The 17,234-nt window shown below is 46.4% G+C and overlaps 1 protein-coding gene across 2 annotated transcripts in view; it reads left to right on the top strand.

Moving 5' to 3' along the window:
• The window catches only part of EPHA5 (EPH receptor A5), a 361,969-nt gene extending 345,620 nt beyond the window's left edge, over positions 1 to 16,349 (top strand). For both annotated transcript variants that reach the window (XM_060247843.1, XM_060247844.1), the window contains exons 15-17: positions 3,270 to 3,463; positions 5,656 to 5,811; positions 15,592 to 16,349. In XM_060247843.1, the coding sequence (XP_060103826.1) occupies positions 3,270 to 3,463; positions 5,656 to 5,811; positions 15,592 to 15,697 (456 nt within the window). In that variant the 3' untranslated portion in view covers positions 15,698 to 16,349. The remainder of the gene's footprint in view (positions 1 to 3,269; positions 3,464 to 5,655; positions 5,812 to 15,591) is intronic.
• The last annotated feature ends 885 nt before the right edge of the window (positions 16,350 to 17,234 follow it).

Genomic DNA, 17,234 nt, shown 5'->3' with positions numbered 1-17,234 from the left:
CCTCATGAACATCCAGTTTTGGGCCATTTTGAGGGGCAAAATGATGATCACCATCTTCTGGTGATGTTATGGGATTTTCAAGGCAAGAGAAGTTCAGAGGTGGTTTTGCTGTTGCCTGCGAGGGCTGCCAGCCTCCAGGTGGGGCCCAGAGATCTCCCACTTTTACAACTGATCTCTAGCTGGCAGAGAGCAGCTCCCCTGGAGAAAATGGCTGCTTGTTAGGGTGGACTCTGTGATAAGCCCTCCCCTCCCCAAACCCCACCTTCGTCCAGATCCACCCCCAAAGTCTCCAGGTATTTTCCAACACAGACCTGGCAACCCTAGTCAGGGCCCTGATATTCCATGGTTATAAATCTCTTAAAATATAAGAACTGGGGTCACTTTAAGAAAAACAGTCTCCAGCATTATGGGGTGTGAAATCCATTGCCTCTCTTGGAAAAAGAGAAGGAAATCAGATTCTAATGGTTCCAGTTTATTTGCACTGTGCACCTTTTTTTGCCCCCCCCCCCTCACTCTCCCGGCCTCCCTCGGGCTTCCTTTCCACACACAGCAGCAGTGGCGGCAGCAGCTCTCCAGGAGTTACAACGGAACTCCCAACTACAGAGATCAGTTCCCTTTAGGGAGAGATCCCCCAGATTTACAAATGAACTCCAGACAATAGAGATTTGTCTCCCTGAAGAAAATGGCTGCTCTGTGTCATTGTATTTGGCTGAGGCCTCTGCTCTGAAAACCCTGCCTTCCTCAGACACCCTAACAGAAGCTCCACAAACTTCCCAACTGGAAACTGGCAACCCTAGTCCAGCCTAGCTCTCAAAGGGCAAAATAGGCCTCAGAAGGATCTTGCCCACTCCCTGCCTTTTATTGACAGTGCTAGGCACCATAGTTGCCTAGCAGCAGCTTCTTACAGAGTCTATTTCTTAAAGCTACAGACACTCCTTTTGCCATTTTAGATTTTTTAAACCACATTTTTTTTAACATTTCACTTTTTTCTGCAAAACCTGGGGCCCTTTTCAGGCTTGTAAAAAAATCTGTCTTGCCCATTCCCCGCTCCAGTCACCAAAGATACCCTAAGTTTGTTGTTAGAATACAAGATTGTGTCAGAGTGGAGAGAACACCAGTAACTGGTGGGCTACTTTGGATTTCAAGAGCTGTTACTTTCTTCCAACCTTTTACATTAAATGAGAGCCTTTGAAGTGAGAGCCTTTTAAAACTCTCAGACGTCCACATGTCCCGTTGCTTCTAAATTACCTTAAAGACCATGCATGAGAAACCAGTGTCAGCCACACTAGACCCTGAGGTTTCCAGCCTCCAGATGTTGACTGGAGATCACCTGGAATTACAGCTGGTCTCCAGGTAAAATCATCAGTTTCCCTGGAGAAAATGGACCTCATGCCCAATTGAAATTGACTAGAATACATGCTGTGACTGTGAGAGACAGCTGCCTTCCATTGTTAAATTAGTTCTCCTTATTCAGACTTTCTTTTCAAGATATGAGGAGATCTATCAACTTTTGAGAAAGAGTTCTACTCCAAACAGGCTTTCTATCGATTGCCAATTCCATGTGTTGCTTTTGTCCCCTACCTGCTGCCATGGGAAGGGGCTGTGCCTCAGTGACAGAATGCCAACTTTGTATGCAGAAGGCTCCATGTTCAACCCCCAACATCTGGGATTAAAAGGAGTGGAAAGCAGGTGATGGGGAAGGCATCAGCTGAGACCCTGGAGAGCCACCGGTGGTAAGAGCAGACAGGACTCACCTTGATGGACCCAAGGCCCGACTCAGTCTAAAGACGTCATGTGTCCATATCTCTCACCCTGCCAACTCCCCTCTCTAAAGTCAAAACATAAAAAAACAACACAAGACCATTACAGCTGGGAAGGGACTCGGTGGCAGCTGGAGCACCAAAGACAGGCCTTCTATGTTCTTGTAGCTGCAAATCGCAGCTTCCCTGGCCGTCACTGCCTGCTGGACTCTGGAGTGGTATGATTTGTAGTTTCCTCTGCTTTCTGACATAGCACTTTCTGTGTACACAGAGATACTTGGAAGGGGGACATCCCATAATGTCATTTCTGGTTTTTACTGGATGTGAAGTCAACACACTGGCATGATGCTGGTGTGCCGGGCCCCACCCTCTATGGCTCCAACTGTGGCTCATCTGCCTTGCGTACAGGTGATCCAGTAGCATCTCCAGGTAAAAGATCAGCTGATGTGGAAGCTGCCCCCCCCCCCCCACCGGGGAGCTGCTGCCTCCATCTAGACCCTGGAGACAGACCCAGAGGAAACGATCACCTTCCTGCTTCCTGTGAGTTTCCAGAGGCCCTCCTTAGCCACGATGGATGAGGTGGGCTTTGGCCATCCCTGTTGGGGAGGGGGGATCTCAGCCCGTGTTCCCCTCCCAAGGATCTCTGTGTCTTCGCTAAGTGGTTTCCCAAGTATAAAATTTCTCAGACTTTGATGTGTATAGAACTGAAGCTGCCAGCAGAGGTGTCTCCTTGGAATATTTCATACTGGCAAGTTTGCCTGCTGCTTTTCCCGAAACTGTTTTTTCTGGGGGCTTTAAGTGCCTGTGTGAAAACAGATGAAGATGGGTAGACGCGTTAGACAGTCAGTCAGTCAAAAATTTATTGTGTATAGCCATTGGCCGTTACAAAACAGAGCACAGACACCAAAGTTGCCAAATAGCATCTTAAAAGTTCCCCAGAAAGGCTAACTAAAGTTACAGCATTTGACATTAGTCTGTCTGTAGCAGCAGAAAAGAGTAAGACTGATTTCGCACGAGGCTTGTTCCGGGCAGAGAGCCCTTTTGCTACCAGGGCTTCTCTCCATTTTCGTACAAATTACCCTGGAGCTGCGAGTTGGCGTGCCGCTATTCTGCAGCAAGTGAGATCCCCTGACAAACAGTTTCTGCTTGCTGCAGAAAAGCAGTACGCCAACTTGCAGCTGCAGTGCAACTTGTTCAAAAATGGAGAGAAGCCCCGGGGACAAAAGGGCTCTCTGCCCGGAAGAAGCCCTACTGCGAAACTGGTCTAAGAGTCCAGGAGCACCTTAAAAGATAACAGAATTTGTGGCTGCAGCGGAGCAGCTTTTGCGAGTCACTCCTCACTTCCGATACCTGAAGAAGTCTCTGCAGAAGCGAGCAGTGACTTGTGGAAGCTCCTCCCTGCAGCCACAGATTTTGTCAGTCCTCATGGTGCTCCTGGGCTCTTTTCTACTGGTGAAAACAGTTTGCTTTGAGAGATGATGTCTCAGACTCTGGTCCGTCATCCTGTAGGTGATTAAAGCTGTTGAAGAAGGATATCGTTTGCCAAGTCCTATGGACTGCCCGGCTGCTCTCTATCAACTCATGCTGGATTGCTGGCAGAAGGAACGGAACAGCAGGCCCAAGTTTGACGAGATCGTCTGCATATTGGACAAGCTCATCCGGAACCCCAGCAGCCTCAAGACCCTGGTGAATGCATCAAGCAGGTACTCAGCCCATCCCTTGTGTTAAGCTACCTGTCTGTCAGTGCTGCCAGAGTTATCTGGACTGCTGAAATGCCACCTTTTTATTGTTGCCAAACAGGGTTTCTTTTTGTTTTGAAGCTGAATTTTTTCTTCTGATTTTGTATCCAGATCCAGGTCTGGTGGGGCAACTGCCAGAGCCCATGGATTCTGGCGGGTCCCACTGCTCCTGACCCACACATCTCCTTTGATGCCTGCACTCTAGCTCCTTTTCTTGTGGAGGTATGATGGGAAAGACGTATCTCCACAACAGAAGGAATTGCTAGAGACGTTTTTTTTTCAAATTTACAGAACCTGATACTCATAGTGCTATGGTAAATCAGGGGCTGGCTTCCTCTCCTTGCTTTTTAAAGTTTAAAGGGCCATAGATGGAGTCTAGGTCTATCTGACTATCAGCTGTAAGTTGGTTTCTTTCTTCTCAAGGACTGACTTCCTGTCTTTCCCTCCCCACTCCTTCTTCTCATCAAAATCTTCTTAGATTTCTGGAATATAACTCCCTTTGCTGCCATAATTTTGGAAGTGTTTTTATTCATATCATTATGAAAAGAGGACCCTTCATAAGGTATAATTTCAAGTCAGGAATATCCGAATGCACATCCCTATCAATATATTTAATTCTCAACCTGTCAAAATCTGTAGATACCATAAAGAGACAAGAAAGATCTTTCTGCAAACCTGAAAAATGCCCCAAGGTTGCAGGAAAATCTGTTATATCTTTCTAGCATCTATCTGTCAGGGGTAACCCTCCAAAATTATAGAAGCAGCATCCCCATTAGGTTTTGTTCCATCTTTAATCCAAGGATTTAATTCCAGCAAGTTTTCATCAAAATTTGCAAAACTTCAAAAAGTGGAACTTTGCAATTTAAAAAAAAGGAGAAAAGAATACTCCTCCCCATTTCCCCAGGGACTATGGAGACCACAGACAAAGGAAGAGGATATCTGAAGTGTACCCCACGTTGCTGTGTAAAAATAAAATAATAGAAACTTTGTCAAAACTAGCCCTCCATTTGCCAAAAAAACAAAAACTAGTGGAGTTTTTTTTTAATATGCATTTGGCTAATTTTCAAGGAATTCTAGTATTTTTGTGCCTGTTGTCAGCTCACATAGTTACTTTGGCTGCGATCAGACACGCAGTTTGGCCTGATTATAGTCAGTTTTCCCTAACAGATTGAATGGACTCAGTCACACAGCCACATCTGGCAGCCATTCCCCAGTTGCACTCACCCACTGGAGACAGAGTAAATAGACAGTAGTTGAATTCCAGTGCTAATGGACCCTGCACATTCATCACGCATTTCTGGATGTCTGAACTCCCATGATCTGTGCTCAAACCTGTTTGGAAGTGTGACCTTTTAGTTCTGGTTTTGCCGTTCTGTTTTTTTAAAATGGTAGAGCATATGTGCATGGACACACATGCACACCCAAGATTTTTTTTCCCCGAAAAGTCAAAGTTGTTATCAAAGATTTCAGGTTTTCATGGCTGGTAACGTCATTAGGGTTTGTAAAATTTTTCGGGCTCAAGTGCCGTGTTCTACTGGAGAAAGTTTTTCTTCCAGACGTTTCGTTCTCAGCTGCGGAGAACATCCTCAGTGGCGTTGCAGCCAGAGCAGGCGCTCTGACCTTCTTGGCTGCTGTGCATTGAGTGAGGCCAGGGCTGCTGGAGAGCTGCTATTTCTAGGCTGGAGGGGGTGTGGTGAAAGGCCAATAGGTTTGTGGATGTGCCCATTGTTTGGTGGGGCTTCCTGGAAGGGTAGTGATAAGGAAACTGGCTGTTGAATGTGACCATTGTTCTGTGTTAATTGCTGGGAGGGTTGGAAGGGGTGTGAAGATCCAACCATCTTCCTTAACTTTACATTTATCCCTGTTAAAATTCATTTTATTGGTTTTAGCCCAGTTTTCCAGCCTGCCAAGGGGAACTGTTCTCTGTAGTCTGGAGCTGAGCTGCAATTCCAGGGAACACCCAGGTCCCACTTGGATGTTGGCAAGCCTAGGCAGAAGGCAGTTCTGGGCGTTTCAGCAAAACATCATAATCTCAGATAGTTTGCTGTGTACCGCTATGACTCTCTATAAAACTACCTTTTACCTGAAATGTAATTATTTAAAAGTAACTGGTACCTTGCTCTGTCTCTCTCTCTCCCCCTCTCTCTGACTTGCAGAGTGTCAAATTTATTAGGTGAACACAGCTCTCTGGGCAATGGTGTCTACAGATCTGTAGGCGAATGGCTGGAAGCCATCAAAATGGGACGGTACACAGAGATTTTTATGGAAAATGGATACAGTTCCATGGACGCTGTGGCTCAGGTGACCTTGGAGTGAGTAGTTTTCCTCATCATTTTCATTGAAATAAGGGAGAGGCCTTTTGGTTGGAAGCCAGTTTGAGAGTCAAGGTAGGGGAGAATTGGAAACATTTAATTTTTGAACCTTTTGTCATCCGATTCCAATGAAGTCCTCATCATGTATTTCCCGTGTAGAAGATAACACACCCTGGAGACAGTTGAAATTGTGGTGGCCGCACTTGCTGATGTTCTGTCGGTCCTTTTGTTGTAATAAAAAGGCCTTTGTGTTGTGGACATAGCGACAGCACCGCAGTTCGGGGTCCCGGGCTTAGTGTCCTTTTCGTGCAGCAAAGGCTCCTTACCCCGCAGTCCCGGCCGTGTAAGCAGTGGCATCTGGGGAGAAGATGCTGCTGTGCTGCCTCCCCACAGGAACAAAAGGCAAATAGTGACTCTGCAAGCAAAGTTTTCCCAGCAGAACTTCAGAACAGATGAGCAAAGTCCAGTTCCGGTGCTTTATAATAAGCGACTTCCTTGTTCTGTGTTCCAGCAAAGCCAAATCATGGGCCTTGTCAAAGCCTTTCTGAAGACATCTTGGCAGCTGAGTGAAATTTGTCTTTTAAAGCAGAAACATGGACCAGAAATAGAGTCCAATAGAAAATGAAGCCATTGTCAAAAACAGCCGGATCTGTTTTGTTCATGAATTCTGCTTTTCCAGTTATATTGTGAAATCTCAGCCCACAGTTCCAATGCGGAGTGCTGTCAACTCACAGAGTTAACAAATGGCGGCTGGGGGTGGGGGTGGGGGAGTTGGTGACTGTTCACCTTCTTGGTCACATGATGATGTAGACTCCATCTCTATGGTCTGGTCTTAAAGATTAAAAGAGGCAAATACAAAACAAGAACCTAAAATATGCATTCTAAAGTCTTACAGAGTTTTTTGCCCTATTTGGGATAAACTTGTCTTTTCTATACCATGGGACAGCCGCAGCCAGCCTACGCAAGAGTTGGGAGAACTCTGTCGTTGAACGGTCATCCAGAAAGCAATTTGTGGTTAAGATCAGGCTTGCCCTGTATATTTGCATGGGTTCCTATAATCAGTAGGATCAAATCCTGCGGAATACCAAGCGCTCTAAACCAGTATAGTAAATGCTTGAAGTCTGTTGGCTTTTTGCATTTCTCTTAAAAAAACATGTGCCTGTAACCATTTATGTACTTGGCATTTATTGCAAGTTTTGACATGAATGCTCTGATTCTCTATGGATGACACCAACTTAGGTTACTTTCAGAAATAGGGAAGTGGGAGGGAAAAGAGAAACGGACCATGCCTCACAATTGCTCACAGTAACCCGAACTGTATGAGACAAGAGATCATTTTGAGCCCAGGAGCACCTTAGAGATCAACAAGATTTTTTTGGGGTAGAAGCCTTCGAGAGTAGAAGCTCCCTTCGTCAGATACAAATAGGAATGGAGACCTTAAGTCTTTATGTCTCAGTCTGAAGGGAGTCAGGATGCAGAGGTAGAAGGCAAACTGCAGTCAGCAGAGGAGAAAGGCTTAGGAGCCAAAAATTAACATCTGCAATGAGATAAAAATTCTGTGTCCCAGTTCAGCTGGGGGGGGGGGGGGGAGCTTCACTGTTCTGAATATGAATGAACTCAAGTCCAGAAAAAAAATATGAAACCCACCCAGTCAGTACCTGCTGAGATATTTTTAAAAAACAAAAACCAAAACACCGCATTCACTGACGGCTAAAACTCCAGGGATTATGTCTGTTCAGAACTGAGTTAAATTTGCAGAACAGAGTCCTCTATGGCGTGAGCGAATCTCAGGTTGCCAACTGCCAGGTGGGGCCTGGAGACTTCCTGCTCTTACAGCTGATCTCCAGACCAGAGGGATCAGTCCCTCCAGGAGAAAAGGACTGCGTGGAGGGGGGGGCACTGTGTCCTGTGTCTGGCACTGTGTCCTGCGGGGGTCCCTCCCCTCCTCAAATGCCCCCCTCCCCTGTCTCCAACCCCTAATCTCTAGGTATTTCCCAGCTGGCAGCTGGCAACCCAACTTATATCCTAAAAATCTTTAATTAAAATGTATTCCAATTATTTTCAGTCAGTCTCACTTCCAAGTGGCTTATAGAGTACATTGGCGGTGAGGATCCCATAGAAGTAGATTTTATGAAGGGATCAAGCTCACACCTGCTTTCTGAACCTCATTTGTTCTCGCCAAAGGTTTCAACCCAGCAACGGTTCAGGGCATAGCAGCACCACAGTTGTGAACTACTTCTCATACTTACTTGTTTCAGTTCAGGGACTCTCGTTCATTGGGGAGGGGGGCTTGGAACCTAACAGGGGTTCTCCATAAATCTTGGCAAACTAAGAATCTCCAGAAGAAACTGTATCAATAACTTGGTGAAAATATGATATAGTATAGATATATGCTAAAAATGGTTGTATTGTCAGTAGGGTTTGGGCAAATCGAACCACTGCTCAGGAACGTGCATTCCACACCCCGAAAACCAGGGCCTTCCCACTGAAAACCGGCCATGTCCCTGTTGGTATTGGTGATGCTGGCCACGAGGGGGAGGGGCACAGGCAGGACACAGATTCCTGCTGGGATCATATTCAAAGCCGACCTCAAGAGTCCCAAACTCAAGGCTTCCCCAACACACACATTGCTCTTCCCTGTTTTACATTTCTTCATGAACCTTAAAGTACAAATACTGCAGAATATCTTGGGAATCAGGAATTTTCTATCCTAAACATGGAGTAATTAAAGCCCTGTGGAAACACAAAACAGAAGGCAGAAGGAGCATATGGCTTTCTGGGGTCCAGTTTGCACAAAAGAAATATATGTTTGACAATGGGAATTATGAAGTACTAAAGGCCACAAAAAAGACTTTGGGGGCCTGGCACAGCATTTGCACACAGTCCCTGCTCCCCACTCCATGGGGTTGACCTGACTCTAGTCTACCATACTGGAGTAGAGGAGAAAGAACAGAAGTGAAGTGAAGATTTTAAATTGTGGCCTTTTATGGGTTGTTTTAGTTTAATAATTGTCTTTACCTTGGAAGGTGCCTTGAGCTCCAGAGATCAAGAGCTTCTCAGAAGAAAAGGGGATTCAGAAATATTGTAAATATCTCTGATAATTGGTCCACCTATCCCAGTTCTGCATACTCATAGATCCTTACCAGTCTGTAAAAAAACAAGCTGCTGACACACGGGCTACATTCAGACGGGCAATTTGGCCTGACACAGCCACCCTCCCCAACGTGGGTTAAACTGGTGTGGCCGCCCAGTGCACATCCAGGCCCCGAGCCACAACTGCACCTCCTTCAGCTCCCAGTGTCTGGCCTCCATTTCAAAAAGCCACCAGGGACTTCCCAGCGGCAAACTGCTCAAGCGTTTTCCTGGCACGTTTCTGGGCTGTCTGAACAGCTGGACATGCCATGGAAACGCCCTGCAAGTGCTTGAGCGCAGCATGTGCTATCTGTTCACGGAGGAGTGCCTCAAACTGTGAGGGCTTTTTTTTTAAACCCAAGAGGTTGCCGCTGGGAACTGCCAGTCCGCATGCAGCCCCACCGTCTCCATTTGGATCAGGATCACATTGTGTGAAATGAAGTTCCTCAAGCTTGTGCTGGTATTTTAAATAAAACAAACTAATTCTTAAAAGGTGTGTTTTTGAAAGCCCATCCCACTCAACTTTCCCTGCCCTGAGAGACTTGCCCCTCCTTGGCAGGTTGGTCTATTTATCTGGAGTGAATTTTTGCCTGCAGAAGGAAATCCAGAGAATCACAGTGGCCACTTTGTAAGCATTGTTTGCAAGAGCGTGGCAGAAAGAAGTGGTGTCACTAGCTTGACCAGCCTCCAGGGGGTGGCTGGAGAACTCCTGGGATTACAGCGGAGCTGATCTGAGGTCAGTTCCCCTGGAGCAATAAAGGTCAATTCCCCTGGAGCAATAGAGGTCAATTCCCCTGGAGCAATAGAGGTCAATTCCCCTGGAGAATATGGCTGCTTTGGAAGGTGGACTTCATGGCGTTATACACTTAGGCTCCACCCCCAAACCCTCTGGGTGTTTCCCAATCCCGAGCCGGCAGCTCTAGATGTCTCTCATTTCTTCTTTTTCCTGCATCTGCCTTCTGGAAGGTCTTCTAACTGATGGGATCTCTGAGTCTCAGGGTGATGTCCGCAGCTCAGGATCTTGAAGCTGAGTCATGCTTCAAGTTTTGTATTTGGATACGAGAACTACACGTGTTCAAGTGGCAAAAATAAGCATGCCCAACAACCATTGTGGAAGGTGTACCTGTGTCTCTAGGGGCAGGCTTCTCTGATGTTTGGTAAAGGTTTTGAAAACCAGTTGCTGATGCCACTCTTATTAGATGCACACTTTGCCTTTCAGTGCCAGGTACCCCCAATTTGGCATACAATAAAACCAATTAAAATCCATCATAAGACTGTAAAAAGAAGAGAGTAGCTGTTAAAACAAAAGGCTGTAACAAAAACTAATAAAACCAGCTAAGCAGAACAAAAGACATCAGAATAATATATCCCATACATTTGGCCAGACTTGCTGAATGAGCCAGAATGTCAACATCTCCTTAGCCTAAATTTTTGTGAATAATTTTTAAAAATACAGCTTTGCTTTTATTGTGGGCTGCAGATGTTAAAGCTGTAGTTGGAGGAGACAGCATAGAACACACTTGGATAGAATATCCACACCATGCCCAGCAGCTGTAGACCTTCATCTGTCAATGCTGGAATTTCTAAGCAACTTACCTGAATGGCGGGGAGGGCTATGAAGTTGTGTTGCCTTTTTTGATTCAATTATTGGCTCTTGAGAAAAACCTGTCACTGACATAAATTTCCAGTAGTGTCATAGCTATTCCATTTTGAAGCATACCTGTATCACCTAATCCACACACATTTCCCTCCTTCCAAACTCAACACACACAATATTACAATGTAGAAGAAGAGAGGGGTGTTATATCCCACTTTTCTCTACCTCAAAATGGCTTCCCACCTTCCCTTCCTCTCCCCACAACAGGCACCTTGTGAGGCAGGTGAGGCCAAGAGACTTTGGAGGGAACCTGGACTGGCCCAGCAGGCTTCAGGTGAAGGGAGGAAGGAGAGATCAGACCCAGTTATTCAGACCAGAGTCCGCCACTCAGCCACATCAGATGGTTTCATTTGATATGACTGATTTAGGATAGGAGATTTCCACAGGAGAAAGAATAAAGAGGTGGGAAGGCATGAGAAACTTCACAAGTCTGATTAGCATTTTTGTCGTCTTATAGAATTCTTCAGACATTTTCCCCAAGGAAGAAGGCTGCCCAGTTTCAATTGAAAAAAACTTGGGTGGTTCCTTGCTTGATCTAGGCAAGGAGTCACTCAGTTTGGTCACCTGGGATATATATTTGACCCTTCCTTCCTTTTTCAACAGCAGAAAAGCTGGTTGGATTCAACCCCCCTTTTCCCCCACCCCCAGAAAAATGTATCATGGGATTTTTCAGTCAGGGTGTCTTAATTCTGTTCTAGAGCTGGACTTAGGAGATTTCACTCAAAAATCAGAACTGAGCATACGGAATAGTTGCTGTCCTCCAAGCTGCAGAGTTAAGTGGACTTTTAAAACTGATAAAAGGTTCTCCTGATTCCCAACATACTCTCAAGTTCTGGAGTTCCAGCCTGCTTTTGATGCCACAGGTTGGGATGGGACCATTCTGAGAGATGGAGGTAACAGTCTCTGTGAGAAGCAATCCTAAGGTTTTGCCATGTAGGAGAAAGTTGATCGAGGAAGCATCAAATAGATGCCTTCAAGCCAAGGTTTCTAAAAGTGTCTGACGGTTTGGGGTGTCTCTGAATAGCAGTGCCCAGTTCAAGACTCTGGGTATTTTCATGCGACGACTATTTGCAAGTGGATTTGGCCATTCTTGCACAGAAGAAATCCAGTTGCAAAGAGCGTTATTTAGTGTCTGTGTCTGTTTCTTGCTATTTAGAAACCAGAGCCTTTGAAGTGGTCTTGAACTATTTGAAAATCTCGGTGATTTCCCGGCATTCCATCGGAATCCCACCTGCCAACCAGACCTCTCTCAAATGCACTTTCTCAATCATGTTGCTTTTTCAATGCTAACACACGTTGGCTCTTGTGGCAAGTCCTGTTCTCTGTCCAGCCCACAGCAGCTGAGGCCTGCCCACCTGTGTCTTCCATTTTTCCACATAGCTCTAATTCTAGCTGAGGAGATGGATTGCCCTTTTTTCCTGCCCATTCTTTCATCTGGGATATCAGACTGCTTCCACAGGAGAGAGAGAAAACACCTCTTTTCTCAACTTATGAACCAGCTCTGGTGGCTTTTGAGTGTCTTTGGAGCTCTTCCCTTATTCAGCAAGGATAACTTTGCCAGAACCACCCTCAAGAATAGCTAGCTCATGAGACTGGCCTCTTTAGTCATATTCTGAGCAGGACTTCCATTGGCTCACAACAGAAGGTGGACTTCTTCATATCTCCCTTTTGAAAGAGACGTGCTCACTGAACTCTTTGTGGCTTGTCACGCAGTGGATGGCTCTGAATATTTGTAAAAACAATATGTGTGTCTGTTGTGTTATGTTGTAACTGTTTTTTCCCCTTTTAAAATAAATGTTAATTTATAAAAAAAGAAATCATCCCTTACTCAATGTGTGTGTGGGGGAGGGGGAGGAATCAAGAGTTCAACAACTCTTCTCTGTTTGTTTGTTTGGAATCCCTTGTTTCTCCTTCTGCGATCCGGTGATTGTTTCCAGAATCCCAGTGCCATCTTGATGTTCAGAAGGGGTTGAATGACAGGACCAAAAGAACACTTTTTTGCAGACATCACTGGTAACTGCAGAGTCTCTGCTGGTGAAGCTGCCCTTCACTCCACAAGCAGTCCGAGTCATTTCTTGAACAAACCATGTCAGGGAAAGAGAGGGGCAACTCAGGAAAGGGAAGCTCTGCTGTTCTCATTTTAAGAAACAAAACGTCTTTCTGGTCCTTTTGGTTGCAAATATATGCTTGACAAAAAATATCTCTCTGCTTCTCATACAGCTGAAAGGTTAGCAGCATTCCTCCAGAAACACAGGAGGCGTGGCAGAGGCCTCGGAAAGCCCCGCCTCTTGTGAGGAAGCCAGCCTGTTGGGATGTTCCCAAACAAGACCTGGTTTACATCAGAGCCTGCAGACTTTCCTGTAGTCATGTCATGTTGGGTAGGGTTGCCAACAGCCTGGAGGAAAGATGCCCCGGGCAGTCAGAAACTTTTCTTGACTCAGGGGTCCATCACATCACCCGGGATTTAGCATCCCACCCAACCTCTTAAAGGGGTAGAACGTTTTCCCCTCTAGGCTGTTGGGAAACTGACCTGTTGGGCCTGATGTTAGTAAGGTGCAAGCTAGTATTTTGCACTCACCGTGCAGCCCCTGGGAGCTGGGCAGGGCTGAGGCGAGGCTATGGGGTACACAGACACAAGATGCTGCAGTAAAGGTCCAGGAGGGGCAGTCCCCAAACAGCTGCAGCGGTTCCCTGACCCCTCCAGTCTGTGTTGATCTCTGAATGCCATTTTTGGACCTGAGGCAGGGCTGACAGAACCCAGCCGGAGGGGAGGGAGGTGTCCATGCTGAAGAGCAAACCTATTCCAGAAAGCCACAGCAGGGCTCAGCTGAGAAGGTCAAAACCTGAAACAAAAATACTTGTTGGAAGGCTGAAGATCCACAACACACCATGTGGTATAACAACCCATTTCCAGCAGCAGCCAAGTGGCTGGCGTTTTAATTCTGCTCCTTACTGATGGAACACAAGTAAAGCTGAGTTAGCTGACCTGGCGTTTCTTCTAGGCCAAGTCCCTTAGTGAGTCCATGGGCGTTTTCGCACTGACCTTAATCGGCAGCGACGCCCCTCTTCAGCGCGCAGGATCTGCCCAGATTTCGCACCAATTGCCGCGGAGCACCCGGAAGAGCCGGAAAGTCCCGCGGCTTTTGCGGCGCAAATGGAAACTGGGTTTTGGCGGTTTCCATTTGCGCCGCAAAAGCCGCGGGACTTTCCAGCTCTTCCGGGTGCTCCGCGGCAATTGGTGCGAAATCTGGGCAGATCCTGCGCGCTGAAGAGGGGCGTCGCTGCCGATTAAGGTCAGTGCGAAAACGCCCCTTGTGATCCAGGCGGGTAGCCCTGTGGCTCCGAAGGCCTAGAACAAAGTTCGAGTCCAGTGGCACCTTCACGACCAACAGAGCTTTATTCAGGTGTGAGCTTTTGTGGCCAAGCACACTTCGTCAGATGGAATGGAATGAGATGCACCAGTCCATACATATAAGGCAGAGGCTGAACAGCAGCTTGGAAATGCAAGCACACAAGGCAATGGAATGTTTTAAGAGGTGCAAACAAGGATAGCAGTTCTAGGTTTATAAGGTTATCCTTGTTTAGTTTCTGTCTGATGAAGTGTGCGTGTGCACAAAAGCTCACACCCTGAATGAAGCTTTGGTGGCTAGAATGTCAGACTAAAGATAGCATATCTCTGCTCCTCTGTAAGCAGCAAATTGCTCACACAGCCCCACTTTGGAGGTCCCAGGTCTTCCCTGGCCAGTGGCAGGAGATTGGGGGGGGGGGGGGGAGTTGGGAAACTCTTGGAGATTGGGGAGTGGAGTCTGGGGAGGATGGAGACCAATGGCAGAGAGCCCACCCTCCAAAGCATCCCTTTTCTCCAGGGGAACTGATCTCTGCAGTCTGGAGATGAGCTGTAATTCCAGGGGATCCCCAGGTCCCACCTGGAGGCTACTGGCATTTCCTAGTTCAGTGTGGGGCTATGTAGGATGGGGGGATGTAATCCTTCAACTCCTTTTTTTCAATTCAACTAGCTCCTCACTCTGTTTTGCATGTAACAACTCACTTTTCTTCTGTTTGAACAGTAACAACAGAGCAGTTTCAACTGGCAAAACCATGCAGGAGTTGAAGGGTTAACCCCCTTCTTCCAAGGATGTCCACTTGGCTTATTACAGACGGTCTTTGATACGCAAGCTGTGCCCTAAACAGGCTGTGTAACAAAGATCAACTGTAATAAGCAATTCTGGTCCCAGTCCAGGGTCAACCACAAGAGTCACTCTTCCCCTTGCAAAGCCTTCTGTAGGAGGGGGAGTGCCCCAGATTCCATCCTGACCTCTTTGGAAGAAGGGGGTTGACAAGCCACTCTGGTGCCCATGGGTGCTTCCTGATGCCTTTCTTGGTGCCTGCCAAGGACTCCTAGAAAGTGGGTGGGGCCAAGAGGAGCCTCTGCCCAGCAGAGTTTCTGATTGGCCATTGAAGATTTGGTTCTTTAAGAACATTGCCTTGGCAGAAGCCACCATCCCAGCAAAGGGAGCTTCATCATGTGACTGAAGGTCATCTGCAGCATCCATTTTGTGGCAGCCTCCACCTCCTTGTAACAGCCATTTTGTGGCAGCTGTTTTGTGGTGGTGCCCTCTACACTGTGTTAGAACGCCAGAGGTGCCCATTGGCTCGAAAGGATAGGGGACCCCCGAACTAAAGAATATAGAGTGTTTCTTTCACGGGGAAGCGCTCAGACATGAGCACCACCATCTTCAGCCTAGGAAGAAGATTTGTTACTGGATGCTGCTTGCAAAGTGGCAGGGGAGCAGGAGACCGTGTTGTCTTTGGTGGGGAATTCTCACCTCCAGCAATGCTTACAATTCCTGTGAAGAACTTTCAGGGATATGACTGGAAAGAACTGGGATTTCTTTGTTGGTTTGGGGGTTTGGGGGGGAACGGTCACTTGAGTACAGCCATCTTCTTGATAAGTCACCCTTATGGAACCAACGTGTGCTTTCTTCATGCAGGGATTTGAGGCGGCTTGGAATCTCACTGATTGGGCACCAGAAGAAGATAATGAACAGCCTTCAAGAAATTAAAGTCCAGTTGGTGAATGGGATGGTGCCCTTGTAACTCGGTGCCCTTGTTTTTAATGCCACTTCTTCAGGTGATCAGCTCTGCACTTTGTAAACTTAGCCCTGGAATTTATTTTATAAAAGAGAGAGAATGAGAGAGAGAGAGGGAGAGAGAGTGCAATTCAATCATTTCTGTAAGGCATTTGAAAAACATTGGCCTGGATCATGTGTTTAATCAGTGTTAGAACTTACCTTGAGTGACGTCATTCTCATGAAGGAAATGCCAAGGGGACCGGAACCTGTTTCACGCAAGGTAACCATTTTCTTCTTCAAGAACAACTAAGAAGACTTCCTAAGTACTTTGAGGGTCCTAGAATATTGTGTGTGTGTGTACATGTGCAGGTACATACACCTCACCCCACACACACATGCACCTTTTATAAAACCTGAACATGGCTGCCTAGATTAACACTTCCAAGGACTTACTTGAATGGAAACACTTTTCAAGCCATTTCTGGGCTTAGCGAAAGCTGCAGATTTCTGACGTTTACTCTGAATCTTTAGTGTTGATGGAAGAATACCGATGAGCAATATTAAGACTGTTTCTTGACAGAAATTACTTGTTTTGTAAATTGTAAAGAATGCTGTTCCTCAGCAATGAAGCTCTCAAGATTGGTGTACGAACACTTCCTGATCAATGTTCAATGCAATACAGGGTGTGTGTTTTTTCTTCCTCTTCTTAAAGCTTTTATAACAATTGGGAGATTCACATGGTTAATATAATGTATTTAATGTCCAGTTTACGAGACAGTTAGATCCAGGATATGTTCCTTTTCATGCTACCGATCAGTGTGTGTGTTTTGCAGCTGTTTTGTCATAACCAAAGCTGTGTGCATTTCCATAACAGCTCACAAGTGGGTTAACGGGTGCAGCAGTCCACCTCCTGAGAACCTCCACTTTCATACAGGGAGGAAAACCCACAACATTCTAGCACATACAGTTGTGGAGACAAGCTTGACAGTATGTAGGCAACTGACAAAATCATTGAAGCCAGAAAGACAGCTGCATTGGATTTCCAGCAGCTGGGAAAGGGGCCAGTTTTCTTCACAGCTCCTTTCCCCTCCCCAAAGTGGATGCTGTTGTGCAAATGGACCTCCTTTACACAGGCTGCAGAATTATACTTTGTGTAGCACAGAAGTTTCACTTTTTAAAGCACAGAATACATGGGATTCCAACATGGGAGGGACAGTGGCTCAGTGGTAGAGCATCTGCTTGGGAAGCAGAAGGTCCCAGGTTCAATCCCCGGCATCTCCAAAAAAGGGTCCAGGCAAATAGGTGTGAAAAACCTCAGCTTGAGACCCTGGAGAGCCGCTGCCAGTCTGAGAAGACAATACTGACTTTGATGGACCCAGGAGGGTCTGATTCAGTATAAGGCAGCTTCATATGTTCATATATGTTCATAACAGCAGCAGCATATAATCACTTTCTGGATCCCAAGTGGGGTGGATGCATAAAACCTTGTTTTATTTGTGATGTCTGATGGGTTTTCAGGGGGGCTGTAGATGGCTAATCCCAATTTTAACTCTCTTCTTCTG

The sequence above is a fragment of the Heteronotia binoei genome, chromosome 10 (genome assembly GCF_032191835.1).
Source record: "Heteronotia binoei isolate CCM8104 ecotype False Entrance Well chromosome 10, APGP_CSIRO_Hbin_v1, whole genome shotgun sequence".
Classification (NCBI taxonomy): domain Eukaryota; kingdom Metazoa; phylum Chordata; class Lepidosauria; order Squamata; family Gekkonidae; genus Heteronotia; species Heteronotia binoei.
Note: the sequence above shows the minus strand (reverse complement) of the source record. Positions and strands in the feature narration are given on the sequence as shown.